The sequence below is a fragment of the Drosophila albomicans genome, chromosome X (genome assembly GCF_009650485.2).
Source record: "Drosophila albomicans strain 15112-1751.03 chromosome X, ASM965048v2, whole genome shotgun sequence".
In the NCBI taxonomy this organism is placed as follows: domain Eukaryota; kingdom Metazoa; phylum Arthropoda; class Insecta; order Diptera; family Drosophilidae; genus Drosophila; species Drosophila albomicans.
Genome location: NC_047627.2, coordinates 20,141,200 through 20,161,715, shown reverse-complemented (window position 1 = coordinate 20,161,715; position 20,516 = coordinate 20,141,200). Strand labels below are relative to the sequence as shown.

The window sequence follows — 20,516 nt, the reverse complement described above, 5'->3', positions numbered from 1 at the left end:
ACGAAAGAGAGCGAGAGAGAGAGAGAGACGTTTATAGCCAGAAGCAAGTAGAACGAACAAACGCAAATTCAACATCGAGGGAACTTTTGAACCGACCGAAAAAGTAGCAAGCAAATTGCTAAAGCAACAACAACAACAATAATAATACCAACAACAACAACAACGAAAAGAACAACAACAACAACAAGTGTCGCCGTTTCTTAATGCAAAACAACCATTCTGTGATATCTTAAGATCCAAAGGTGAGTTGCATAAAACAAAACAACAACAAAAAAAAAAAATAACCACTGCCAAACCCAATTCAGTGCAGTGGAACGGAAATGCATTTACTTTGCTTCACTTTACTTTACTTTACTTTACTTTGAACCTCAAACACTTGTCGCCATTCTTGGCCATTCTCTGAGAATTTGAAAGGCAGAAAACAGAAGAAGACAGCTTGACAATGCTTTTAATTGCAGTTTATTTCAACAAGTTTTCATCAAGTTTGGTTAGTGAAATGTGGTTTCTACTTGTTCCAAGTATTTTTATAAATTAGAGATCAACTAAGAATGAAAAGAAATTTTGCAAATGAACGCAAGTGAAATAGAAAAAAGAGTTCAGGCCGATTTCGTCTTTAAAGCAAATTCAATAAAGGAAACAATGAGAAGATTTGTTAAAGGAAAAAGTAAAAAGAAAAGTTAGTTTCTTCTTAACATATTTGCTTGTAAAGTTTCATATTGAATGTTAAGAGAAAAGGTTAGAAACTGACTATAGTCGAAATATAACTTATAATAAAACATACATAGATTCTTTTTCACATTCATTTCTTTAAGTAAAATCTCTTTGAATTGAAATTTGCTATGTTAAAGTTATAAAATTTGTAAATGGATGAATATGAATACTATTTATACATTAGTTACTCAACAGTTTTGGAATTGTAATATTCCATTTTATTTATTGTTGTAGTTTATTTAGCAAATTTTGATTGATTTTCTGAAATTGAAATACTTTTTTATTGGATTTTACTTAATTTTCGATTCAAAACTAACCTTTAAATTGTATAAATCTTGAGCCTGAAGCATTGAAAATGAATTGACGTGAAAGTGAAATAATATGGAATTATTTGTTACACTCAAAGCAAATCATATCATTTGCTGGCTAATTAGTCAATAATCTCGAAGAGGAAAAAACTTCTGTTCTTTCCAATTTAATCATTACTCGAGATTCATTCGATTCGAGGCAATCAATTGGCAGTTGATTGTAATTAGCTAATCAATGAGGTGATCAATTGGCAAATTTAATGCGTTAATAATGCGAGAACAGAGTTCTCAAAGGTTACCGAAGGAGGAAATTAGAGAGTGGACTGTGTGTGTGTGTGTGTGTGTACATCGGACACCTAATAAAATTAATTGCCAGTTGAGTTGAGTCTGGAAGTGAAACACATTCAGCTTTCAGATAGATTAATTGTGTTGGGTTGGGTTGGGCTGGGCTTTTGGGTTGGGTTGAGTTCGGTTCGCTGAGGTTCGCAGAGGTTCGCAATTGACCGCTTGTAAATGATCTTAAGTATAGGTTTTGGTTCCCAGACAGAGTCTCAGACTGGATAGATAGATAAACCAGATACTAGACGAATCGAATGCATTCGATTAACATGTGACAACATTCAGTCTTTAAGCGTAACCGTTAATTAGCGTTTGCTTCGCATTCGCAGGGCAAGTGAGGTGGGTGTAATTGCAACAACTTGTTGTGCTAATAAATAAATATGCAATCGACAGCAACAACAGCAGCAGCAGCAGCCAAAGAGTGTTGACAATGACGAACAACAACAACGACAACGACAATTGGCTGCGAACCAGTCGCATTCTTAAACTGTCAGTGACAATTAGAGAGCAAATTATGCTAACTAAATATGCGACGTGCAAATATTTCAATCGCACAAACTATTAATGGCAACCGTCAGCTGGGCGTGGCAGCCATCGAGCAACAACAACTGCAACAACAACAACAACAACTGCAACTGCCACAAAGAGACAGCTTCCATTTTCTTCTCCTGTTGCATAAGCGAGAGGCAAGAGGCCAAGCATAATTATGATTATAATTATATTTTTTTCTGTTTTTGCTGTTTTATAGATTATCAACAGCAATTTCAATTTCCAATTTTCAATTTCGACAGCCACCCACAAGGGCCAAAAGTGCCAATTGAAAATTGCCAGCTCTCAACTTAGTTTGAATCCTTTGCTAAATGTTTCGGTTGCGAAAGGTTTTTCTTGTGTTTTGTGTGTGTGTGTGTGGCAAACGAAACAACAACAAAATATGTCACGGGGTTTGGGGTTTGGCTTTTGGGTTGCGTTGCCTGTTTTTTTTTGTATACCCGCTACCCATAGGATAGAAGGGTATAATAACTTTGTGTAACACACAGATAAAGTCATCATCCGACCCCATTAAGTATATAGTATTTTATCTATATACTAAATATAGTCATCGGTATATTTCAATATTTTGAGGCTAGTCATTCCATGGAGTAAATAGTATTATATCAATGTAGTAGTATATCAATATATCAAATATTGTCTTTGGTATATTTCTGTAATTTCAGGCAGAAGAAGTCCCCCTTTAAAGTATATAGTATTATTATAATAATGTAATATTATATCAATATATTTCAGTATTTTTAGGCAGAAGAATTCACCCCATAAAATATACAGTATTTTATATATATACTAAATATAGCCTTCTGTATATTTCAGTATTTTGAGGCTGAAGTCATTCCATAGAATATATAGTAACATATCAATGTAGTAATCTATCAATACATTCTTCGGTATATTTTAGTATTTTTATGCAAAAGAAGTCAAAGAAGTAGTAAAAAGAGTCAACCCCGTAGAGTATATAGTATTATATCAATGTAGTATTATGTCAATATACCAAATATTGCCTTTGGTATATTTCTGTATTTTCAGGCAGAAGAAGTCACCCTTTAAAGCATATATTGTAGTATTATAATAATGTAGTATTATATCAATATACCAAATATAGCCTTCGATATATTTCAGTATTTTCAGGCAAAAGAAGTCACAAAATATATAGCATTATGTCAATATACCAAATATAGCATACGGTATATTTCAGTATTTTTGTGGTATATTTTCAGTATATTTTAAGTATAATTTTCTTCAGAATGCGTTACGGGTATCTCACTTTTCGAGCATACTCGACTTCAGCTTTCTTAGTTATTTTCTTGTGTTTTTGTCTCAGTCAAAGTGAATAATTTAACACAAGCGTCGCAAAAGTCGTCGACTTCAATTGCGCCACGGTAGTTAAAAGGTGTCAATCAAGCGGCTGACCAACATGCAACCTATTGGCTTACAGACTTACAGCCGCATAACCAGAGCCACAGCCAGAGCAGTCAACTCTTGCAGAGCAACGCTTAACGGGTTCGACGGCAGCGCCAGAGCGACGCAATTAGCCTTTTTATAGCCAAATGTGGCTGCCAAAGTAGCTAAGCTTAAAGGCAAATAAAATGTAAAGATATTTGTTCAGATTAAAAATCTAGTATTGAAAAGTAGTTATAAAAGAAGTTAAGAACTTAGATAACAGCTTTTGATTTTAGCTTGCTTTAATTATTTAATAATTTGTTCCTTTAGTCTTCTTTTCCTATTTTGGAGTATAAAAATAAAATAAAAATGACTATTTGGCAGTTTTTGTATATAATTTATGTTTAGTAATAATTTTTGGAATTTTTCAATGATAAAAACATATTTTTAGTGACTTGCTTAAGTTTTCTTCCCAAATCTTTCTTTCTTGTCGCAAAATTCTTACTTTGATCCCAAAGAATTTCTAAGCAATTTAAAAGCACACAGTTATAAATATTCCTCATTAGTGATTATTTGGGAAGACAACTATACCATTGCAAAGTAGTCTTAATAATATTGCTATTCACTTTTTAATTTGCTTTATTTAGAGAAATTTATATTTCAAATACATATTTTTCAAAAATTTGTAGATTCGATTCAACGTAATTGAAAATATTTTATACATTAGGAAAATATTAAAAGAAAACTTTTGATTTTGCTCTTTGGCGATTTTCAGTATGAGAAATAATTTCAAATTAATGTTGAAACCTTGTCAGTATTTATAAATTTGAATCAAATTCTTTAATTAATGTTGAAACCTTGTCAATATTTATAAATTTGAATTAAATTCTTTAATTTAAATCATCTTTAAGCAAAATGATTAGTCAAACGATTTATGAGCAGCGTCTTTTGAATTAATGTTGTTTAAATATTTGCAATTAGTTCGTTTGAAGTTTTGTCAACACTGTCTTAAGCAGCTGGATATTGTTTGATTTAGTTCCAGAGACTTGTTGTTCGAATTAAAGTGAATTCAGTTGAATTTGAAACGAATTGAATTGGCCCAACTTTAAACGCTGTTCTAGTGTTTTGGGTGTGTTGTTTGGTTCCAGCTGCTGGAATGCTGTTACGCTTTTGCCACAGTCAGAGCCAGAGCCAGAGCCCCAGCTGCTGCCCTTTTGCTAAAGAGGGCGACGTTAAGCAGTTAAATACTTTGTCATTAGGGGCAAATCATGATGGAAGGCGACCGCCTTCTCGAAAACGAGCATCAAAAAATCGCTGCGCTTTTTTGCATAATAAAGTTGTTTGCGCGCTCGACTTGAATCGATTCAAGGAGGAAGAGGAATAGGTATACTAGATGAGAGGAGAAAGAAGAAGAGGGGAATGGGAGGAGAGGATTTTACCCTTTATTTAGCTGGAATCTCAACAGCACAAATTCCCACGCCCAGAGTTTCAAGTTATTGGAGGGCGGGCGGTCGAATGCTTCGAATGCAAATCAAGTGATTTTTTATTGCTCGCTCGTTTCGCGTGCGCCTTGCATTTAATGCTTGTTGCTGCCAATCGATTTTGGGATTTGGTTAGCGGAAATTGTGGCCAACAGCAGCCTGGCTTCAGCTCCAGCTGTGTCTGTGGCTGTGGCTGCTGTGTGGTATCAACTCGGTTTGTGTGTGTCTGTGAGTGACACAGTTTCAGCCCACATAATTGTGGGCTGTACACTGCGGAACAACGCGGCGCATACGTAATATTGAATATCCAACAAGATTACGCATACGACGCATTGGCCGCAGTCGACATTCCATTGACGTCGCAAGCTGCGCAATTACAATCGCATTCGAATCGCACAGAATCTCAACCGCAGTCATATATAATTATGTTCCCTCCCGCCCCCTCTCTTCCCCTCTCCAGCCTTCCTCTTGGCTGCTGCATTTCCTTCGCATAATTCAAGTGAGAACACAAGCAGAGAACATTTTTTTGGTGTGTGCTGTTGTACATTTTGTTAATGCTCATCGACTGTTTGTTTATTGCATGCCACATGCCACATGCCACATGTTGCACGTTATATAATGCCATTGATTAATCACTGGGCTCGATTACAACACAACACAAAACAACACAAAGAAATGATCTAAAATGAAAAACCACAACAGCAAGCGAACAACAAAGAAAACCTATAAAAAATTACGACGCTCGAGAAATCAATGAATATATTTTGTAAATATTTTGTTGCTACCATTGTCGGTTGCTCTTCGCTTCTCGCTTGTTGTTGCCTTAAGTTATGCTTGGCGCGTAACTGGGACACCAACAACAGCAACAACAACAACTAAGCCAACAATCACGGCAACACTCTCGCTTTCACGTCAAAGCAATCGAACACAGAATAAACTCCATACTCATACCTCTATGATTTCTATATATATATACAATATAAATATATATATGCGAGCATATGCACTCGCATTTTGTGGAAGGCTGCATTTTTGATCGACGTTGATTTTTTGTGGCTTTTGCAGCAACTAATAAAAACCCAAAGCAACAAAACTGACAACAAGGAAAAATGCTCTACTACAGAATACCTGACTGCAAATATACCCTGTAAAACGGAATAATATTTAGATTAGCGAGAGTAGTTTTAGCTAATATACCAACTTAATATACTGCAGAAATACTAAAATATACCAACTGAAAACAAAAAAAACATTAATACCTGACTGCAAATATACCCTGTAAAACTGGGTATTATTTAGATTAGCGAGAGTAGTTTTAGCTAATATACCAACTTAATATACTGCAGAAATACTAAAATATACCAACTGAAAACAAGGAAAAACGCAGAATACCAGACTGCAAATATACCCTGTAAAACGGATAAATATTTAGATTAGCGAGAGTAATTTTAGCCAATATACCAACTTAATATACTGCAGAAATACCAAAATATACCAACTGAAAACAAGAAAAAACACATTAATACCAAACTGCAAATATACCCTGTAAAACGGAATAATATTTAGATTAGCGAGAGTAATATTAGCTAATATACCAACTTAATATACTGCAAGAAATACCAAAATATACCAACTGAAAAAAAGAAAAAACACATTAATACCAAACTGCAAATATACCCTGTAAAACGGAATAATATTTAGATTAGCGAGAGTTGTTTTAGCTAATATACCAAATTAATATACTGCAGAAATACTGAAATATACCAACTGAAAACAAGGAAAATCGTAAAATACCAGACTACAAATATACCCTGTAAAATAAAATAATATTTGCTAACTAATACACCAAATTAATATACTAAAAAATATTGAAAATATACCAAAGGCTATATTTGGTATATCAATATACCAATTAATGAAAAAGAACTAAAATGAAATAATATTTAAATAACTTATATATGTATATAGCGAGAGCAATTACTTTTCATATTTTTGATGTTGCGCATTGAGAAAATGTCAGAAGAAAATAATATAATTTAGAGTTTAACGCAGAATAATCTGAAGAATAATTAATTGAGTTTACAGCCAGTGAAGCAATTTTTTCTATTTTTAATAAACATATCTTCCAAAAAGAATGTCAGATAATAAAGCAAATATATAAGTAAATTTTCAAAATGTTATTTCAAAAAACCATCGAAATAATTTTTAGAGTTTGAAACATCTTTTAAAGCGAACATAAATAAAAAGCAATACCAAATTCTAGCAAAGAAATGTTGCAAAATGTTTACAAATATTTCTAAATTTGACATAACATTGGCTTTTCTTCAATTTCTAACACAACTAAGCCAAAAAACGAATCCAGTTCGAACTGTTTCCATGAATTTCAATGCAATAATCGAATACTTAAAATCCATACTAATTTTTAATAACAATTTTAAGTATGAAAGAAGAATGAAAATTTGAAAGTAATGCTTTCAAAAGTATTTTGCTGTAAGCGTATTAAAAGTTCGTTCAAGTGTTTTGTTGTATTTTGTGCTAGTCGTTGTTATTGCTGCTGCTTTGTTTCTTTAATTATTTACCATAAATTTGCGGTGCAAGTGGCGTCCACGTCGTCGTCGTCGTCGTCGACGGGCACGAAAAGAAAAAAATGTTGCACAACTAAATCGCATTTATTTAAAATTCCAGACCATTGCGAGCAGCGGCAGCAGCAGCAACAATAAAATAACAACAACAACGAGAGCACAAATATTTAACAGAAATTCGTTTGGCGGCAAAGAAAAAAATTACAAAAAAAAATGAAAAAAAAATTGTATATATGCAAACCGCGGACAAAACCTGCGCCGCATGTCTCAAGCTCAACAGTTGGACACCGCAGTGGGTCGCCTATTGTGTGGGTGGTGAGAAGGGGGAGGGAGGGAGTGGGAACTAAGAAAAGGGGAACTGCTGGAAACCCAAGAGGGAACCCAGGAGGGAGTTTCGCCCCCACAGCGACGCCTCGTGGCTGCTGCTGATGTTGGCAGCTCGATAAGCAAGTGACTTACTTTTGGCTTTCTGTGTTCGCTGTTATTGAATTTATTTCTCATTTTGTATTTTGTATTTCGTATTTCGTATTTTGCATTTGAAATTTCGTTTCGTTGGCTCTTTAATTTTAGTTTATGCGCCCATAAGTTACACGCTAAAAACGCGATCAAGTGTTAAAGCTATCGAATTGCATTTCTCAAATGTGTGTGTGGCAATAATAATAATATTGCCCTGGGTTTTGTCAAAAATTATTGAAACGAGCCGAGTTGGCAGTTGATTCACGATTGAATAAGTCTCTACAAACTCCCAAACTCAGCTCTAAAACATATTTATATTCGTAAATGTAATTTGAGTCAGCCAATAAAGAAATAAATAATTGTGTTAGAAAGGCCGTTGCGTTGTCTCTTTTGTCTGTTATGTTTGTTATACAACATGCAATTGGCTTGTAAATTTTCAAATGACGTTATTCTTTAACATATTTTGAATCGGAAATTGACATACGATATTTAAAGATATTATGTCTACGGTGTATAACATTTGATAACATTTTAGATGCTTGAAACGAGCTAGAAAGTATATGAGAGAAAGATAAGAAGTAATGCGATAATATTTATATTAACTTCTACAAGATTACTTTATAATAAAAAATACTTAGATATACCAAAGACTATAATTGGTATACCAACACATTCAAAATATACCATGGCTTAGAGTATTTCATACTATGTTTTATTATAGTTGGAAAATATAAGAAGTTATTCGATTATATTCATATTGTCTTATATATTATTCCATTATAATAAAACACAAAAATATACCAAATGCTATATTTGGTATACAAATATACTATTACAATCAAAATATACTATGGTTCACAGTATTTTATATTTTAGTATATTATGTTATTTTATTAGTGAAATTCAATTCAATTAAACTTATATTTTATTATATTATATTACGTTATAAAACAAATATACTGAAATATACTAAAGCCTGTATTTGGCATATTAATATACTATTACCTTCAAGATATTATATTATATATTTGGTATATTAATGTATTATTACAATCTAAATACACCACAAAATATAAGAATTGATAAATTGAAATATATTTATATTATAACAAATTTTAATTTTTTTAGTTTACTTTATATTTTGAATGTAGTACTATATTAAAATATCAAATATGGTATATTTTAGTATTTTTTCGGTATATTTTGGTATAATATCGGACGCTTTTGCTCAAAATATATTGATTTATGAAATCATAGAGAAATCTGTTATGGTTAAAAGTTCCCAGTTCTTTTATAAAATATATTTTTACACAACAGCAGCAAGAAAATCGAATTGACTTATCAAATTTCATTATGATTTTGCTTTGCACTCTACATAACATACATATGTACGTACGTACTACGTATATTTAAAACAGTTTTAATCAGTGGCTACAGCTTTTTAATTTCCAGCCAATTAATTTTGGGCCACTTTCATAAAACAATAGTTTTTGACGCTTTTGGGGGAACACTCGAAACTTTCCATATCGAGCAGCGACATTTGATATCTCCATATGTGATTTTGCGTGTCACTTTTTGTGTATTTGATCTGCTCCAAATGTTGCACACAATACAAAATGCGTGCGTTTAAATTCAAATATTGTTTTCATAATCTGACTTAATTTTCATATTATGTCGCGCGATTTCCTGCAACGAAAAACAAAATGTATTTTTACAATTACAATTGTTCAGATGGAAACTAATTAGAGCAGATCGTTCATTTGGCTTTCCAAAATTATGTTTATTTCTATTTGAGTAAAATTGAAAAACATTTGCGTAAATCTGGACAGTCTTCAATTGGGTTTCAGTGCGAACAGTGTGCCAAAGAAAAATCTATTAAGAGTGAACTATGAATAAGTGAATTAAATGCATTTGAAGGCAGGTTCAAAGAAAAACTAAATGTTGTGTGTTGCTTTCCTCCCCTCTCTTCTCTTCTCTTCTCTTCTGGCAATCCCATGAATTGGCCTCCACTCGATGCCCAAATCATTAACGCCTTCAGAAAAAACATGGCAAGAAACCCAAATCAAGGACAACGAATTGAAAACCAAAATCATAAATAACACATTTTACTTTTGTTGTCAAATTTTGTTCGTTGTTGTTGTCAAAGTTGTTGTTGTTGTTGATTAGTCATACGCGCTATGTACGTGTCTAATTGGCCAACTTCAAGCGACAGGTTGAAGTTTTTATTTTTCGTTTTTCGTTTTTTTCTGTCGACTTAAAGTTGATTTTTGGAGTTGGAGTTGGATTTGGAGCGTTTCCAAGTGCAGGCGCCGGCGTCGTCGCATTGTGGGCGCAGTTGCCAAGCCCAATAATAACAGAAAAACAACAACAACAACAACAACAGCAGCAGCAAGAGTAATCGCTTTTAAAAGCGAACGATGCAAAGTGCACCCAAATAGCTAAAGTAAAAACAATAACAAAAATTATGCTATAAAACCGAGAAAAAAAAACAGAAAAAACGTAAAACCCAAAAACCGAAAACCGAAAAACTGAAACAATCAAATGGAACGTGATTCGTAACTGGATTGGCGGCACACAAAAATGCCTCAACTCCAGCCGCAAATCCAGCTTCAGTTTCAGTTTCAGCTCCTCCAAGTCTCTGTCCAGCGCCCCAAATTTTTAATACGTAGAACCAGCGACAACAACAAACAACAACAACAACAAACAGCAACAGCAAACACCAAATTGTTGTTTGGCAATCAAAAGTAAAACCAAAACACCACCAAAAAAAAAAAAAAGAAATAAATAACAAAACTTAACCCAAAGTTGATAAAACAAAAACAAGGCAGCAAGCAACAAGTAAAAGTGCTTTAAACGATTGTTGCTCGATTCCCAGATACCCTACAATAATTAACACCTAGTGCTGAACAAAATAGTTTAACCTTTCCTTATAAAGATTAAGACAATATAATAATATGTAATTTGCATTTAAATTACAGTCGTTAGTTTACCAACATTTTTATTTTTTTTTACTTTTAGTTAAAAGTTTAGGAATAAAAGTTGTTTAAAGCAAATTAAAGTTTATTTTAAATAAAATTTGTTTTTCATTTTGTTAAAAATCTTAGATTATTACGTGTATATCTAATTCAATTAAGCTCATTTTCTATTTTGTTGGAACATATATTATTAAATTTACGTATACTTTTTACTATATTTATTGAAGTTGTATATTTTGTACATTTCATTTAGCTAAAATTTCCAAATACTACATTTAATTTATTATTATATTCATCTAAATTACATTTTATTTCATCTAGTAAATACCATGAAATTTTGATGTAGGTTTCTTGATTATTATTTTTGATTTAAATTAAATTTATATTTCATTTTGCTAAAATTTGTAAATACTATATAACAATTATTATTATATTTACAACTTGAAATTTTTATGTATATTTTTGGAATATTATATTTGATTTAAATTAAAATTCTATTTAATTTTTTTACAATTATAAATTATAATCTTGCATTTATTATTATATTCATATTAATTCCATTTGATTTCATTTAATAACCTGAAATTTTGGTTTAAATTAAATTTCTATTTTATTTTGATACATTTTTAAAAACAATTTATACAAATGAAAAATTATAATGAGTAATAGTAGTATTCTATTTAAATTAATTGTAATATTTATCGCCATTTTCATGCTCAAAAATGCAAGTTAAAAATATGAAGTTACTAAAGTGAAGTTTCCAAAACCTGACGCCCCGTTTTGAATAATTCTACAGGGTAGCGTAAAACATGAAACCAAACGAAACGATTCGCGTGCGCGCGCGCGCCACAGCCTAACGGTGTTTGTAGTGACTGCGCAGTCGCGTCAGATTCGTCATAGAGTCCGCCTCAGTCGCACGCTTCACGTTCCATTTTCCATATTCCACGTTCCACGTTCCAGACCAAGCCTCGCCATAGAGCTTTGCTCGCAGTTGCTGCGCTTTGCATTTTGAATGAAAGGCAAACTGGCGACAGCGACGTTGACGTCGACGTCGACTGCGGCGTCGTCTATTGGCAATAAATAATTCTTTGTAGTCGCTTGTTTTTTTTTTTTCGTTTCTTTTTTTTTTTGTAGCTTGGCCTGCGCCTTTTTTGTTTGCTGCTTTGCTGCTTTACTTCAATTTAATTAGTTTATTTGAAAGCAGTTCGGGCGATGGTGTCATAGATTAAATTGAACTCAATTCATTTTTTATTTTATTTTTTTTTTGTTCGATATATTTTGTTGCTTTCAGTTTGTATCAGTATTATTATTTAATTGTTCTTTGTGTGCAGCACACAAAAAGGCATTCGAAATGTTTCCATTGCGGAATCGGAATTGGAATTCGCATTGAATTGTGTTTTGCTAACTCGATTGACTTGAGACACTAAATCAACTTCAACTGCAATTGCAATTTCAATTTCAATTGCAATTCCAATTGCAATTTGAGTGAAATTGTTGGTCATTTTTTTTTTTTTTTTTTTTACCAGCTGAAATTATAAGCAATTTGTTTTATTCTTGGAATACATTTTATTCTTATTCATCAATTGAGCACAATAAAAATTGAATGGAATTAGTCACTGATTATTATAGAATTTCAAATAATAATCTTTTACAATCGTTGACCCCATTATTCAGATAATTAAAATCAACTTCATTCTTAATTGCCTGATTATTATTTAGATTTTTCGCTTGCGACATTTTTTCAACTCAATTAATAATATGATTTTGCTGATTAATATGAAGTGTAGAAACCCGGAAAGTTATTGAATGAATTTAACAAATTTATTAATAATCGTTTTCCCAATATTTCTATACCAACCAATTTTTAGCTACCTAAACTTTATTGAATACTTTTATTTAAAATTTGATTGTGTATTCCACTGAAGTTAGAGCCCAATTGATAATATTATAAATATACAATTTCCTCGAAAACCCGGAAAGGCGTAGACACAGTTTTGTTGACAAAAAATCCACTCATCATGCATAAGGTAAACAAACTGAAACAGGTCTCCAAACAAAACACTCAAGTCAAGTGCCATATCAATTGCAGCAACGATCCACGCTGCTCGTTAATAGCCCCATAAAGAGAGTGAGAGTGAGAGGGGGGGAGGTAGGAGTAACTAAAAATGAGACAGAAAACGTAACTGAAAAGTCGCCCACAAATCATCAGACACAAAGAGCGGAGGTAACAAAGACGCGCATTTGGCCATTTATCAATTGAGCGAAGATAATTAACATGAACAGCGAGCAACAATTGTTAGTTGAAGCTTGGCGCGTGCGCAAATCAACAGCAACAGCAACAACAACAACAACAAAAACCAGATGGACAAATTTGTTTGTGTTGGATGCGCTTGAGCGCAACTTGGATTCACACAGCAAGAAACAGAAAGAGAGAGAGAGAGCAAGTGTGAGAGCACTGGGGTTAAGTGGAATGAAATGGAATGAAATATGACTGAGGCAGAGGCAGGTGAACGCTGTGTGCCATCGCAGTGAACCGAATCGTTGTTTGTTTTCATAATTGCATAACGATACCCTGTATTGAAAAGTCCGAAAGGGTAGTATAAATAGAATTGTAAATAAATTTAAAGTCTTTTAATTAAATTGCTGAAGTTAAATTATGTTACATGTGCATTGTGCTAGAAGAATTAAAGCAAAACTTTGATTAAATAGATGTTTTCCTTTAAGTTTTAGAAAGAATTCGAAAACTCATAAGTATAAACATATTTCTTCTTTTTCTAATATTAAACTATTAAATATTAAATATTATTTCTTAGTTTAAAAAAAAACTATAAAATATTAAACTGTATTAAAGTTATGAACATTTAATTTAAATGTTACTACACAAAAATTAAAATAGGATCCTTACTCACTAATAATTTAGAATAGATATATCTATATAGACATATTAGTTATTTTTTTACTTTGAAAAAGCTACGAAATATTAAGCTATATTATTAATCTGTACTTTTTCTTATTTTGAAACAAAAGCTAAGAAATATTAATGAACATTTAGTTAAAATTTCACAACACACAAAATTAAAATAGGATCCTTAAGTAGCCAATGACTTATTCACTAATAATTAAGAATAGATATATCAATATAGACATATTAGTTATTTTTTTACTTGGAAAAATCTATAAAATATTAAGGTGTATTATTAATTTGTTCTTTTTTTTTACTTTGAAAAAAAAAACTAAGAAATATTAATGAACATTTAATTAAAATGTCACAGCACCAAAATTTAAATAGGATCCTTAAGTAGGAAATGACTTATTGACTAATAATTAAGAATAGATATATCAATATAGACAAGCTATAAAATATTAAGGTGTATTATTAATATGTTCTTACTTTGAAAAAAAAAAACTATAAAATATTTATAAATATTTAATTAAAAAAAATGTCACAACACAAAAATTAAAATAGGATACTTATTGACTAATAATTAAGAATAACGCTTTAATACGTAGAGATTTTGACTGATTTAGATACAGGGTATGGACTAGTCGAGTTGCTGCAGTTGATGCATCTCTATTGCAATTACGTTTTCGATACTTAAGCTTCTTTATTTTTGTTTTTACCGTTTTGTTGCAGATGACATCGTTAACCTTGCACTTGATAGTGATAACGCTGCTGGCGGCGGCAGCGGTGGCAGCCACAAACACAGCGGCGACAACCGGAACTGGAACGGCAACTGGAAAGGGAACGGGAGAAGGAACGCCAACGGCGTCGCGTGTCTTTGGACAACGCGGCAGAGGAGCAGCAACAACAACAACATCAGTGACAACAACGAGCACGCAGGCGCCAACGTTGCGAGCACCGCGTCAGCGACGTCCGCTGCCAACGACAACGCTGCCCATTGACGCCAGCAGCGTTCGCAGTCGAGGCAGCTTCAGCGGCAGCACAACACCGCTGCCAGCAACAACGCAACGTCTGCAACGTCGTCGTGGTAGCACAACAACAACAACAACAACGACGACGACGACAACGAGGCCAGCGTTGCAGTCTGGAGGCAACAGCATTGGACGTGGCAGCAATCGCTTCAGCATCAGAGCCGCCCGCCAACCACGCGACACGCCAACGCAAAACGTTGACTTCGACGCCAGCAGCAGCAGCGGTGGCAGCAACATCGCTGGGAGCGCCAACAACCGGCGCCTGCAGCCACATCAGTCGCTGTCATCGGCGGCGTCCTCCAATCCAGCTGCCGCCGCCTCCTCTTCCTCTTCCACCTTCTCTGCTTCTTCTTCTGCCTCAACACGCAGCAGCGCAGGCGCACTCAAAACGTGAGTTTTTTTTTGCACTTACGACTTTTAGCGATGGGCGCGTGACACGATGAACACACGAGAACAACTAAAATATCGCATGCAGTGCAATGTGTTTTTAATAGTGTACTACATCGATATACCAAACATACCATTTGGCATATTTTTCGTATTTTTTTAGTATTTTCGGTATATTTTGAAAATAATACCGCAATATTTTGCCTTTATTAAAAATAGATAGCGGGTATCTCACATTCGAGCACACTCGACTGTAACTTTCTTACTTGTTTATTATTTGATTTTATTGCTTTTGGATGACAAAGGAACAGGAAACAATTAAGTACATTGAACACTGCATATTATATTTAGGAGAACATTTCCAATTAGAGTATTATGCGTTTTTAAATAATTTATTTTAAACAGATTCAATTCAATTCAATCACAATTTGATATTTTAAGTTAGGGGAAATTTTCAAAATAGTTTGGTATGCGATTTTAAATAACTTACTTTGAAGAGATTCAATCCAATTTAATAACAGTTAAGCACATTGAGCACTGCTTTTGATATATTAAGTTGGGAGAACATTTACAAATAGTTTAGCAAAGACTATTATGAAATGTGTTTTAAAATAGCTTATTTTAAACGGGTTCAATCGCAGTTTGATATTTTAGATTAGAGGAAAATTTAGAAATAGTTTGAAATGCGATTTTAAATAACTTATTTTAAACGGGTTCAATCCAATTCAATCACAGTTTGATATTTTAGGTTAGAGGAAAATTCAAAAATGGTTTTAAATGCGTTTTTAAATAACTTATTTTAATCGGGTTCAATCCAATTGAGCTCTTATTAGAGTTAGTTCATTTATTAGAATGCTTTCTCAAATCAACCTCAACTGCCAACCTTCTAGCCCAACCAATTTGGAATGTGTGAAATTAGTCACGTTCACTCAGGTCAAAGCTAAAATTAGGTTAAGGAAAACCTTTATATATTCTCGCATTTTGTTGTGATCTGGTCACGCACTCATCTCTAGCTGCAATGCTGTCATTTCGTGTGCATTTTACCATTTGTTGTTACCTTTTGGCGACTCTGCCCATTTTGGGCGCCGCCATTGATTAATGTCTGATGTCTGACGTCTGACGTTCTCCTCCCGCCTACCGCCTACCGCCTACTCACTCCTCACTCTTTATTCTCGTTTTGTTTTTGCAGGCCGCGCATGATCCAGCGTCTGGTGGCCGGACACATTCACAACGCACAGAGCCACTCCACTTATGAGGTGTCCGCCGTGAGCGCTAACAGCAGCCGCAGCAGCAGCCTCACTCCAACGACGACGACGACGACGCCATCGACATCGACAACGACAGCTTCTCCACAAGACCGACGTCGCAAGGCAAGCAGTTCGTATCGCTTAGCCAGGCCAGCATCGATAGCGACAACAGCAACGCCAACACGCGACGATGATGATGACGAGGCGCTACTGAACGAACCGGATGACTTTGACAACTGGGACAATGGCATACTGCGGCTGAGCGCCGGCTCTGGCAAGGAGTCGGAAGCTTCCAATGCCAAGGGCAAGCAGAGCAAGGAGGAGTCCAAGAAGACGCTGTCGGATCAGGTGCGCGATGGCAAATACGGTCTCATCGAAAAGGAACTCTTCCGACGTGTACCGAAGCGTCCCGGTGTCCTGAGTTATGCCCGGAACTCGGAGGTGCCGCTGGACAATGAACGCAACTTTGGCGGTCTTAACGAACAGGACATTTGGCTGGCCGAGGATCATCTGCTCGTGATCAAGGGTGGCAGTTTAAATGAGGCAGAAAACGAAGCCGGAGGAGGTGGCGGTATTGGAAGCAACGATGATGGCTGGCCGGCAATTGATGATTATGATGCGCCGGCGAGGCAAATTAAATTGCCAAGCAATCCGGTGGTGCCGCCTCCATTTCCCGTGCAGCTCGAACCGCATGGGCCACTGCAGCTTATCCGAGATAATCAAATCGAGAGCATCCATACGGCGTCAGGCAATGGCCAAGGCAATGGAACGCACATCCACAACGGCCACAGCAAGCAACATAACCCAAACGCTGCCCACGGCCAGGGGACGCATTCTGCTACCCGGACGGGAGCGTTTGCGTCGCCTAAGACAGCTGACCCGCAGCCCAGTTACGTCTACCCGGCGCCCTATGCTCCCTGGCTGCTCTATCCCAACGAAACGACGCTATCCCAACAGCCAACGCCGTCCCAGCCGCATACGCATAACGCACCTCCGGCCAATGCTCTGCTAAGAACTCCGCTGCTCGGTCCCTGGTTGATCAACGGACTGAACGCAACGGCACCTGGCTCCTTGCCTGGCAATTTCAGTGATTTTGATGAGGATGATCCCTCGCTCTACTATCCGCCCGCGTATAGTTTTGTGTATCGCAGCAACTACTCGAATCCTGTGCCGCCAGGACCTTTGGTGCCGGGTATAGTGTTGCCTCCGCCACCGGATCACTTTAGTCGCCTCGAGGAACTGCCAGCAAAGACAAAGCTCAAGCAGGCATCGACAACGACAACAGCGAGCACAACCACAACAACGACAACGACGACAACCACTCGACGTCCCTACATTCCCCCCACGAGCAGCAGCAGTCCAAGCAGCTCTACCAGCAGTCCCAGCAGCTCTTCTTCCTCCTCCTCCTCCACCACAACACGTCCTGCATCGCGTCTCTCGCTCAAGTACAACGCAATTGCCTATGTGCCGCCTTCTCCAGCCTCACCACCCGCTCCACGCCAGCCAACGCCACCCAAGTATGTGGAGCGTGTCCCAGTTCCAGTTGCAGTGCCCATTCCCATCTATCCGGTGAACTATCAGCCAACGACGCCACGATCACCGTCGCCGCCGCCAGCTCAGCTCGTCTTTGTGCCCAGCACCGAGCGCAATCTCGTGGAGCGTCCCAGGGAACGTGAGCGGGAGCGAGAACGCGAGCGAGACAGGGAGGCACCTTTGTCCAAGTCCAATCCCATTTACTACGAATACTTCGAGGCCAAGCGGCAGCCATCGTCCCACAAGTCCAATGTCATCGATGACTTCCTGGCCACCAAGCCGCCGGGCAAACGAACGCATTACAAATCGCCCCCGAGTCCCGTTAACGATGTCGCTGTGGTCAGTATAACGCCCAAGCCACGCGTTCAGCTGCACTCGGAATACGATGCAGCCTTGGGTCAGTTTATACGCAGCAATTTGATTGCACCGCCAGCGGGGACAGGAAGTCGCTTTCAGGCGCCGGACTTTGATCGCCAGCCATTCCTACCAATGGTCAATTACAGTGCCGACGAGCAGGATACGAACGCCTTCAAGGCGATCGTCTATCAGCCGCAATCCCCAAGTCCTCAGCCAGTTCAGAGACAACGTCAGTTGCGAGTGGGCAAGCATCAGCAACTACAACTGGAGCCAGCGCTAGAGTCCGTTCCGGAACAGGGTCAGGGACAGGAACAGGACTCCTATCTCCCCGATGCGTTGTTGCTGCAACGTCAGCGCCAACTGCGTGTGGGCAAACAGCAGCTGCAGCTGCAACTCCAACTGCAATCGCCATCGCCCTACGATGCCCCACAAGTTGTCTACAGCACGCCACTGCCGCTCCCTGCCGCCTATCTGGACAATCAGCTGCAGTCGCGCCCTGCCAAGTATCAGTTACGTCCCCCAGCTCCGGCGCCGCTTCAATACTGGCAACGTCCAGCGGCGCCACCTCCACCGCAGCAACAGCAACAGCAGCAACAACAACAACAGCAATTCAAGCGCTTGCGACACAGCAGCGCCAAGCATTCATATCCGCCGTACTTTGTGCCCAGTTATCCGAGTGCACCGGGTCCGGAGCCCTTGTACCGTCTGGTGCCCGTGCCACAGCACAAACACTGGCGGCCGAGTGGCAACGGCAATGGGAACAAGCAATCGCAGCAGATTCAGGTGCAACCACAGCAACACCAACCGCAACAACAGCAGCAGCAATATTATCCGGATCGTGGCGTGAACATTGGACACAGTTTGGCCAGCGATATTCTGGTGAACTACAACAGCAACAATCAGTTCAATCCCCAAGCGGAGCTGGTGCCTCAGGCGCAGTTAGGACCACCTCCCTTGTCCTACCAGGCCCAGAATGGAGGTCCGCTGTGGTCCGATAGACCGGTGCGACAGTCGCGTGCCCAGCTGCAGGAGCAGGTTTAATCTCCAGCCTCCCAGGGATCATCCTTGGTTTCTATGTCAACAAACGCAAAATGTGATCCGAGGGCGAAAAACTGAAAATTCGGATTATAAAATACAGTGTTCCGTTTCCATTTGTTCCAAGACCACACTAATATTAAATATCATTCATTACATTAGCTGAAAGTGGAACAACTAGACAGCTACTTTCCAGTTAAAAATTCAGTGTTCCAATTTCAATTGTTTCATCTGCTTTCTGGATTAAAAATGTAATGTTCCAAGACAACAAAAACCTTAAATTCTAAAAAAGTGGCTAGGAATGGAACAAAAAGTCAGTTACAATTGAACGAAATTTATTGCTACATTGTTTTGTGTCGAAGAATAATCTATTGTTTTCGGTTTCATCAGCCCTGGACTCAACTACATAATATAATTAATACACGAATGTACTATATAATATATACAACTGGTCAGAGATCTGCCTAGTTTATCATTTTCGAATGCCAATCAAATATTCGAAATTCCCTAATAACGAAATGTTCTTCACAGCACATTTATACCATATATTTATAAAACAAAAAAGAAAAGATAGACATCACATACAACTACAACTACATACATTGAAAGCAACAAAAAAAATTGTGTAAATACGTTAAGGATACGACAACAATTACGATAACGATAAAGGTGTGCGCCAAATAATCGAGTGCAGAATTATTGGAGTGCTACACTTACTATACTCTTAGTTAAAAACAGAAAAAAAGAATAAACCTTTTCTTTTATATATTGTATGTATCATTTAAGATAGCTGTGCTGCAAAATGCATAGCATTTAAATATTCAAACTACATTTAAGGTTTACTTAATATTATTATATGCATCATTTTTTAATTTATTGGAAAATTCCATTTCCGACACGTCAACAAAATTGAAAGCAAATTTGTATAAAAGCCATAAAAATAAGTTCACTATATATTAGTAAAAACAAAAAACAAACATTAAGAAAACGGAACAAAGTTTCAAAAAATCGATATAAAAATGTAAAGGGAATTAAATGCATCATGCATATTCCTCTTATGCACAAATAATCATATATATAATACGTATATCAACTCTATACCTATATAAAATTCTTTTTTTTTGTAGATGTAATATTGTTTTAATTAATAAGCTTAGCTGAATATTGTATTTCGTTTAAATAAAGCAATTACAATTTTGAAAAAGCTTTGCTGTTGCGCGCAATGTGACCAGATTTATGC

The 20,516-nt window shown here is 36.5% G+C and overlaps 1 protein-coding gene across 1 annotated transcript; it reads left to right on the top strand.

The window, feature by feature from the left end:
* Positions 1-18: 18 nt before the first annotated feature.
* On the top strand, positions 19-20,389 carry LOC117578312 (uncharacterized). The gene is made up of 3 exons (XM_034263765.2): positions 19-242; positions 14,419-15,107; positions 16,294-20,389. The coding sequence occupies exons 2-3, from the start codon at positions 14,419-14,421 to the stop codon at positions 19,280-19,282; spliced, it is 3,678 nt and encodes a 1,225-aa protein (XP_034119656.1). The 5' UTR covers positions 19-242; the 3' UTR covers positions 19,283-20,389.
* The last annotated feature ends 127 nt before the right edge of the window (positions 20,390-20,516 follow it).